This window comes from Marmota monax, unplaced genomic scaffold (assembly GCF_021218885.2).
Source record: "Marmota monax isolate L192 unplaced genomic scaffold, Marmota_monax_Labrador192_F-V1.1 WCK01_AAM20220418_F8-fsc00073, whole genome shotgun sequence".
NCBI classification, from domain to species: domain Eukaryota; kingdom Metazoa; phylum Chordata; class Mammalia; order Rodentia; family Sciuridae; genus Marmota; species Marmota monax.
Window position 1 is genome coordinate 1,083,716 of NW_026692846.1, and position 8,236 is coordinate 1,091,951.

Here is an 8,236-nt window from a genome sequence, read left to right on the forward strand (position 1 = left end):
TGTGTTCTCCAGCCAGCCCAGGGTCAGGTGGACGTGCAGCGCCCAGGACACCCACTGGCCACTTCAGTCTCTTCAGCCCTCACACTGCTGGCCTGGACTCATACCAGGTTCTTTGGCAGTGACTAGAGGAAGTAGCCTTGAGCCCAACAAGACATATCCACCTCCTACCAAGACCTGGACACACACCAGGGGCCACCGTGTGTGGTGCACAGGCTGCAGTCACCAGCAAGGTTTTAGGGCGGGAAAGGGACACCACTTTCCCTTTGTGGCTCAGAGTCGCAGTCATAGGGTGGTTTGTACCTAGGCAGACAATTGAGTTCACAAATCCCTGAGCCACGGGGCCATCCTGGGGGCAGCCTGGGCCTTGTAGCAGGGTCTGGGCTCTGACGGTGCTCAGAGAGAAAGGCAAGCGGCAGGCACCAGGGCACCTAAGACCATGGGCCAGAAGCTGGTTCCAGGTCACCCTCCCGGCCAGTCTTGGGTGGCCCTGGTCTAGAGGGAAGCCCTGGGTGGGGTGCTCTTGGACGGGAGCTGCAGGGTGACAGAGTACCAGGAGGGGCAGTCCTGGACGTGCGGTGGAGGTTTCAAGATAGGGAGAGTCGGTCCTCGGAAGAAGGTGGGCTCCAAGAAAGGGCTGGGACATGTCCGCTGGGGGTGTGGCCCAGGAAGGAACCCCACACCAGAGTGGGCTGACATAGAGGGCTTTATTCAAAACAGTCATCAGGTTTGGGGAGACCGTGTCTGCTCCCCCAGAGAGGCCTAGGGGAGCTCCCAGAACTCAAATGCAGCCCAGCAAAGGAAGGAGGAAGAGCGCTGTGTTGTGGCAGGGCGGCGAGGCACGTGGGCCCCTCACGCGTGAGGTCCAGGAAGCAAGGGCAGGTGGTCCAGCGCTGAGCGGCACACTGTCCCATAAGCCTGGGAGTAGCCCCCAAGCGCAGCCCTGGCAGCTCCCTGCGCCCCCTGCCAGGCTGAGGTGCCAAACATCCTGCGGCCTGGCCGGGGTTCCGGAACCTCCCAGGTGGGCCGGGGTGAGACCTGCACACGGGGAGGGTCATTATCAGACGAAAGGGGCACGAGTGGGCACACAGGCTTCTGGGAGAGACTGCCAGGCTCACCTGTCGCCCACCAGCTGCCCTCAGCCCACCATTCAGGGGCCAGTCACGGCGGATCAGGGCCTGGTTGGTGGCCTGGGCTGCGGCCTGCAAGGTCAGGGAGGGTGCCATGCCTCTCAAGCTACTGATCTGGGAAGGCGCATGTCACAAGATCACTAAAAGGCACAGTGGGAGGCTCCTGCCATGCCCACACGCCATGACTTACCCCTGGAGGTGTACAGGGGGGCTCTGCCTTAGTCCTAGGGGACCTTTCCCACCTTCCTGGGGGCAGAGGTTGGGGCTGGGGTGCCAAGCTCGGTCTAGGAATGTTCCTGGTCGCACCAGAGGCTTCTGTGGGGTTGGAGATCAACCCTCAGAGTTAGATCCCCTCTGCACCTTGGTGGCCCCACACAGCAGGACCAGGGGTCGTCTTCCACATGGGAGGTGGACAAAGTTCACACACCCTGCTCAGGGTCACCATCAGGGCTACTCTGAGGCCTGGAACCAGGGTTCCTCACAGGCATCCGGGACGCGATCTGGGGGATGGCTCTGTGATGGAACAGGTGTCCCTGAGCCCAGGAGGCCCTGGCCTCTGGCCCCAAGGCCGTGCTCCCCAAGATCCCCTCTCTTGGCCCACGGCTGTTGCCCCTTCTCTCCAGGATCATCTGCGGAAGGGGAGGGTGTTCAGAGGTGCGAGGTGTGGGCATGGGGGAGCACTAGTTGTCCCTGAGTCAGGAGGACTCCAGGGTGCACAGGGAGAGGGGCAGTGGAGGCGGAGGCCCGAGCACCTGGTAGAGGCGGCTGCGATACTCGGAGGCAGACAGCTGGTCTCTTTCCAGCACCGGGAGCCACACTTCCGTCTCACGTGTCCACTCACGGCTGGGGCCGTGGAACCTTCGGGTCAGAGAAAGGTGAGACCTGGACTGCAGAGCCAGAGCCCAGAGCCCCTCAGGCTCCCCTCCCCCTCAGCGGGGGGCTGGCCCTGGGCCCCAGGGCTCCTTCCCACCCTCCTACCTGCGCACGTAGGGGTGCTGCAGGGCCTGGGCTGCGCTGAGCCGCTTGCTGGGGGCAAACACCAGAAGTTTCCTGAGCAGGTCCAGGGCATCTCGGGGGGTGCCTGGTGGCAGGATGTCATCCAGCGACTGCTGTGGCCTGCGGGCAGTTGCCTGTCATCTCTTCTCCAGGGCCCCCCAGGGCCCCCTCCCCAGATCTGTCTGTGCCAGACCTGCAGGCAGTGGGGAGAGACCCCTGCCTCACCTTTCAGTCTCCTCTGCAGGCCTCCCGTGGGGAACCCTTGGGGCTCTCCCCACAGAACCCTCATCTGGCAGAGCTACGGCAATGCTGGGGTCTCCTCACTCTTACCCTGGCCCCAACAGGCACAAACGGGCCCTGGTGCCAGGCACAGGAAGCTAGCTTGCTCCTGAGCCAGCCTCCCTGCCCCACAGCTGAGCACCCCACTCACCGGGATCCCAGGAGGTGCAGCAAGGTGCAGCTGTAGCCTGCGCCGAGAGCCCGGAGGTCTGTGGGGGGTGATGGTGGAAGGAGGTGTGACCAGGTGTGGCTGTGGGGGTGGGACAGCTCAGGGCGTTCTGGGGCCAGCCATCTCTTCTGATGCCAAGGACTGCAGCCTCTTCAGGGCTTCTGACATCTGGTGGGGCTCCACCCCACCAAAAGCTAGGCATGTGCCCCCATGAGCCCCCTCTGAGCTGATGGGTGCCCACAGGTACACCTGCCCTACACCCTCACACCCCAGCCCAGTGACGGCCTCCTGGACCAACCCTTGCGGTCTCTCCGCTGCACAGCAGAGGTCTGGGAGCAAGCAGGCTCTCCCCTGGGTTCTGGGAGTAATTCCCCTGCCACAGCCTCACCCCTACAACAGCCTCCCCTCTTCTCTCTGCACCCCCTGCCCTGCTTGGCTCTGTGCCCATGCTGCACCCGGCACGGGAGTGCTCAGCCCTGCACCCCATATCCCTCAGCAGGGTGAGGACCTTGCCCCCACCTGGCTGGCCCCTTCGCGTGGCCACTCGGTCCTGTGGCCAGTCCTGCCTCCTTCGCCATCTGCAGTCTCCCCGCCCTGGCAGCTGCTTTCTGGGCCCTCCGTTACCCAGGGCCTGCCCTTTCCAGTCTTCCCAGGGCTCCTACTCCGGACCCTCTTCCCTGCACAGTCCTGGCCGGTCGAGCACTGTCTCCCCACAGCTGCACTCTCGGGCCCTCCGCCTCTGGGTGCCCAGTCGGACCCCCCATGCTCACCCTCCTGAGTCGGCGGCGGGATGGTCTCCAGGATCAGCTCCAGCTGATGCACAGTGGAGGTGCCCGGGAACAGGGGCTGCCCTCTCAGCATCTCTCCCAGGATGCAGCCCAGGCTCCACATGTCCACCCCAAGGGTGTACCTGGGCAGGAAGGGGTGTGGGCAAGGGGAGCTCAGAGGCAGAGGTGAAGGTACAGGGGCTTGGAGGTGAGGTGCGGACAAGTAGGTGGGCCCAGGTGTAAGAAGGCCTGGGGGTCCCCATCAGAACAGGAGGGCAGGCCGGGGGAACTGGGGGAGAGGGTGGGGTGGGTCCGAGGTATCTCACTGTTACCAGGGCGAGGACAGCAGCACCTCTGGAGCGCGATACCAGCGAGTGGCCACATACTCGGTCAGGGCCCCGCCCTCAGGCCCCTCGGGCAGGTTGCTCAAGGAGCGAGCCAGGCCAAAGTCGCAGAGCTTCACCCGGCAGTTGGCATCCAGCAGCACGTTGGATGGCTGGAGAGACAGGTGGTCTGAGGGCCGAGAGGGCCAGGGGTGCACCCGGGTGGGAGCTGGGGCCGCGTGGTGGCAGCTTGGGCTCAACCTTCTGATCCCGGTGGATGACGTGGCCTGAGTGCAGGAACCTGGTGGCCTGAAGGAGCTGGTAGAAGATGAAGCGCTTGTGGGTGTCCTCCAGCACGCTGCCCTTCCGGATGACAGCATTCAGGTCAGTGTCTGGGGGGGCAGCAAGGATGTGCAGGTCAGTCAGGGCCAGCAGAACTCGCTGTGCCACTTAACCCTGCCTGGTCCTTGGTGCTTCTACGTCCTGCTCACTGTTTGCACAGCGGTAAGGGCTTGAGGAATCATCTCTGCACTTCATTTCATGTTGCCCTGGTTTTATAAAACGAGTGGAAAATTTTAAAAGTAGCTCCAAACAAAGCAGGACGGTGCGGGGGGTGGGGACAGGAGCTCCCCACCGGGCTCTGGTGGTTCCTCAGGTTCAGGACACAGAATGTGAGTGCTGGCCACAACAGGGACTTGGGCAGCAGAGGGACACAGGCAGTCCTAGGATCAGGACAGAGTGGGGCAGGAGCTGACCACAGCCTCGCTCACCCATAAACTCAAACACCAAGTAAATGTCCCTGTCGTTCTCTGCCGGGATCACATCCAGGAGGCGGATGACGTTGGGGTGGTCTCCAAACTCCTGTGGAGAGTCATTTCAGGCCAGGGACTTGCGCTGGGAGTGACGGGGCCAGTTCCCCTCTTTTCTGGGAAGAACTGCCCCTGGGTAAGGGAAGTAGGCCCCACAGCCTTGCCACTCACCCGGAGGAGCATGATTTCCCGGAATGTTCTCTGGAAGAGACAGAGATACCCAAAGGGACTGTTTATCACCCAAACACCCCCTGCGCCAGAAACACCGGGGCCCCAAACCTTCCGACAGCCCCAGTACCACTCATGCTTCCAGACACCCCCCACTCACCTGGGCATCTGTCTTATCTCTAAAGGCATCGAAGATTTTCTTGATGGCCACTACCTCACCAGTCCTCTGGTCCACTGCCTTCCACACAATGCCGTAGGCCTGGGGAGAGTGCTCTCAACTTGCTGGGCCCAGGGCTCGCCCACCAACACCACCCCTGTCCACCCAGGCTGCCCCCCTCCCACCCTGGACCCTGGGTCAGGGAGAGTTGGACTGCAGGGAGGCCTGGATCCCATGGCTTCAGGAGGAACTTCCTGAGGAGGACACTGGGCAATGGGGTCAGGGAGTGGGTGAGAGCTGGAGAGGTGCAGGGGGCAGCACCAGGCCACAGGTGGGCACTCTGGACAAGACCAGAAGCCCCTCCATCTTTGGGAGACTCCCACACCCTATCCAGCCACTCAGCCAGTCCTGGGGACTCCCCTTGAGAACTCACCCTATCTCACCACTTCCTGCCCTCCCTGCTGCCCCTGCCCTGGCCTGTGCCTCCAGGGATCACCACCCTGCCCTCTTACCTAGTCTCCTAGCACTTCTGCCTACCACCCCCAGGTGAATCCTCCAGAGTAGGCAGGTGGGAGTTGTAAAGAGAGTACAAACGACTCCCACAACTCCCAGCTGTGGACAACAGTAAGTCAAAGTCCTGGCTGTTGCCAGAAGCCCTCATGCAACAGGCTCCCTCATGACCCCACAATCCCAGTATCCACCCCCTGTTTCCCTTCCACTCACTTACACACAACTGAGTGGTTTCTCCAACAGCTAAGCAAGTCGTTGCCCCAGGGCCTTTGAACCTGCTGTTTGCACTGTCCAGTCATGTCCCCTTCACATACAGAGCTGCACAAGCTCACACCCACTCACAATGCAAATACACACGACCCCACAAGCGGTTCCGACTCCCACCCCTTACACTGGCTCATGCCTTCCTAGCCCTAGCCTTGGCCCTGGCCCTGCGCTTCTGGGCCCTGCCAGGATCCGCTCTTCCACTCAGCGACTGAAGTGTCCTGACCTCCCAGAAGCATCTGCTGTGCACCAGGAGAGGTGACACACTCGGCTCCTCGTGCCTGAGACCGCTCGGGGGCCCCATCCATCACCTGCCTCCGGGAAAAAGTCCCTAGCTGGTCACCGCTTCCATGAGGAAACTGAGGCACAAGGGGCTGGGGACCTGCGTCATGACACCCCTCCAGCCCTCGCACTCACCCCCTTCCCGAGCCGCCGCTTGAGCAGGTATCTCTGGGCTACGTGAGCGTCCACCTCCGCGGCACACATGGCGGCGCCCGGGCCTGCAGGCTCCGCTGACGGTGGGTGCGACCTGTTGACGGGTTGCCCTGGGAACCCGGGGCGGCACCTCCCCGCGCCAGCGCCGGTGGGCGTGGTCTGCGGCCGCACCTGCCCCGGGCGCCGCACCGCTGTGCCCGGTGCGCGCCGCCCAGGGGAGCCACCTCCGTCCCAGCGGCGCAGCGCCCTCCGGGGTCGCCCCGCTCCCCCCCCCCGCTCCTCCCGGCTCTGTGACGGTGGCAGTAGCTTGGGGCGCCGCTGGCAGGCAGCGCCCGCCATCCCGGAGCCTTGCGGCCAGGGCGCTCGCCTCACCGCAGCCTCCCCAGTGCGTGCGCGCCTGGGCCCGGCAGGTCCTGGGGAGCGCTGGGCGCCTGGGTGGGAGCCCCGCGGCCGGCCTCCCCCCCGCAATGACTGCGGGAACCGCGCTGGAGGGGTGGCAGGCAGCAGGCAGCGGGGGAAGCGCTCCGTCGGGCGGGCGGAGAAGGAACGGAGCGTCCTGCACACTGAAGGAGTTGCACGGGAGGGGGCGCAGAGGCGGGAGTGACACCTGGACACCGGAGGGCCAAAGCGCGAAGGCCGTTGCTGCGAGAGAGGAATCCACGGTGGGACGCGCGACCCAGCACGGGAATGATGGGCGCACGAGGGTGGTTCCGGCTTCAGGAGACCCTAGATGGGCTGCAGGCCGGGACCCAGGTGTGAGAGAAGCGGGAGTCTGGACTCCTAGGTTCTTGGTGGGTTCTGGAAGGACAGGGCTGGCTGGAGCAGGCGCTGGATGGAGCAGGATTAGCTGGAGACCGGGAATTCGGGCAGTTAAGTTTAAGACGCACCCCGGGCAGCTCGGTGCAGGAGTTCCTGCCTAACCTGGGCAGGCCTTGGGTTTAACAAAGGACACGTTTAAGGTGCTAGTTAGACATCCCAGTGGAAATCTTTGAAAGACATGACTTTGGAGGGACCCAAATTCTGACTGGTACTCAGAGCCAGATTCCCAAACTGTGTAGAGACTAGCTTTTTAGAAAACTTGAAATCTGGGCCCCGTGGTGCACACCTGTAATCCCACTGGCTGGGGAGGCTGAGGCAGGAGGATGGCAAGTTCAAAGTCAGTTTAAGCAGGCGTGCGGGCGGCTGCGTCGGGCTGCAGGAGAAGATGGCGGTCTCCACAGACAAATTATGAAAACAGAATATATAGCCTGAAAGTAGAATGTGGACCTAAATACCCAGAAGCTCCTCCATCCGTTAGATTTGTAACAAAAATTAATACGAATGGAATAAATAATTCCAGTGGAATGGTGGATGCACGAAGCATACCAGTGTTAGCAAAATGGCAAAATTCATATAGCATTAAAGTTGTACTTCAAGAGCTAAGACGTCTAATGATGTCCAAAGAAAATACGAAGCTTCCACAGCCACCAGAAGGACAAACGTACAACAATTAATTTTAGTGAATCTCAAACTTGTCTTAAATCAACAACCTTCTACTCATATTAATGTCTTGATTAAATATCACAATGCAAAATTACCCACACATTAAGTAAAAGAATTCCAGCTGGTAAAACATGACCCGGACATTTGTAAGGATATATTTAATATACGTACACCCATTATGTTTTCAGGTAACAGGAGGAAAAATGCAGCACAATTTTTCTTTCTTTTGTTAAGGCACTGTCATTTAAACATGAACCTGGAGTACTCGAAATAGAATTCAGGTTTACAAGAGGAAAGCATGGCAAGAAGTGTCAGATGCATTGGAAACTTGCGTGTTTCTGAAAAGTAAAATCTCAAGAAAGACAAACAGAAATGGCATGCTTTGTCCATCTCGCTTAGTGAAAGAGCTGCAGTTGAAATTGTTTAAGTAGCAGGTACAATGAATATTGTCACAAATTGTGGTAATTTTTGAAGCGGTGTGGGTGCTGACTACTAGTAGTATCAAAAATATGTTCAGGATTGTTTTGATACCTGTATTTATAATAAAAAATGTTGGGGGGGGGTCGATGGATTTCTGTTAAAAGCTGTTCCTGTGTGTTACATGTAACATGGTAAATATTTGTTTACAGTCTTTGTTTAATAAACCATGCATTTAAGTTTAAGTGAAGTCAACAAAAAGGAAATAGGTGTATGGATATGTGATTTTGAGATTAAAGTTAGTCTTAAAATGTAAATAAAATGTGGAACGTG

At 59.7% G+C, this 8,236-nt stretch overlaps 2 protein-coding genes across 8 annotated transcripts; one reads left to right on the forward strand and one right to left on the reverse strand.

The window, feature by feature from the left end:
• Positions 1-685: 685 nt before the first annotated feature.
• Positions 686-6,126, reverse strand: Mapk15 (mitogen-activated protein kinase 15). Of its 7 annotated transcripts, none has more exons than XM_058580824.1 (15): positions 5,987-6,076; positions 5,796-5,880; positions 4,799-4,897; positions 4,642-4,671; positions 4,432-4,522; positions 3,923-4,053; positions 3,671-3,834; positions 3,342-3,481; positions 2,554-2,611; positions 2,106-2,233; positions 1,880-1,985; positions 1,555-1,640; positions 1,318-1,442; positions 1,116-1,241; positions 686-1,035 (listed from the first exon to the last, which is right to left on the reverse strand). In XM_058580824.1, exons 2-15 carry the CDS (start codon positions 5,871-5,873, stop codon positions 850-852), a joined length of 1,548 nt encoding a protein of 515 aa, XP_058436807.1. In that variant the 5' UTR covers positions 5,874-5,880; positions 5,987-6,076; the 3' UTR covers positions 686-849. The 7 variants fall into 7 exon arrangements, with proteins under 7 accessions (XP_058436807.1, XP_046305048.1, XP_046305046.1 ...); XM_046449092.2 differs by having other exon boundaries at positions 1,116-1,199; positions 1,555-1,756; positions 2,106-2,243; positions 5,987-6,074; XM_046449090.2 differs by having other exon boundaries at positions 1,555-1,756; positions 2,106-2,243; positions 5,987-6,073.
• A 608-nt stretch (positions 6,127-6,734) lies between these two features.
• Positions 6,735-8,236, forward strand: LOC124095713 (ubiquitin-conjugating enzyme E2 variant 2-like). The gene is made up of 2 exons (XM_046448947.1): positions 6,735-6,759; positions 7,175-8,236. Exons 1-2 carry the CDS (start codon positions 6,735-6,737, stop codon positions 7,495-7,497), a joined length of 348 nt encoding a protein of 115 aa, XP_046304903.1. The 3' UTR covers positions 7,498-8,236.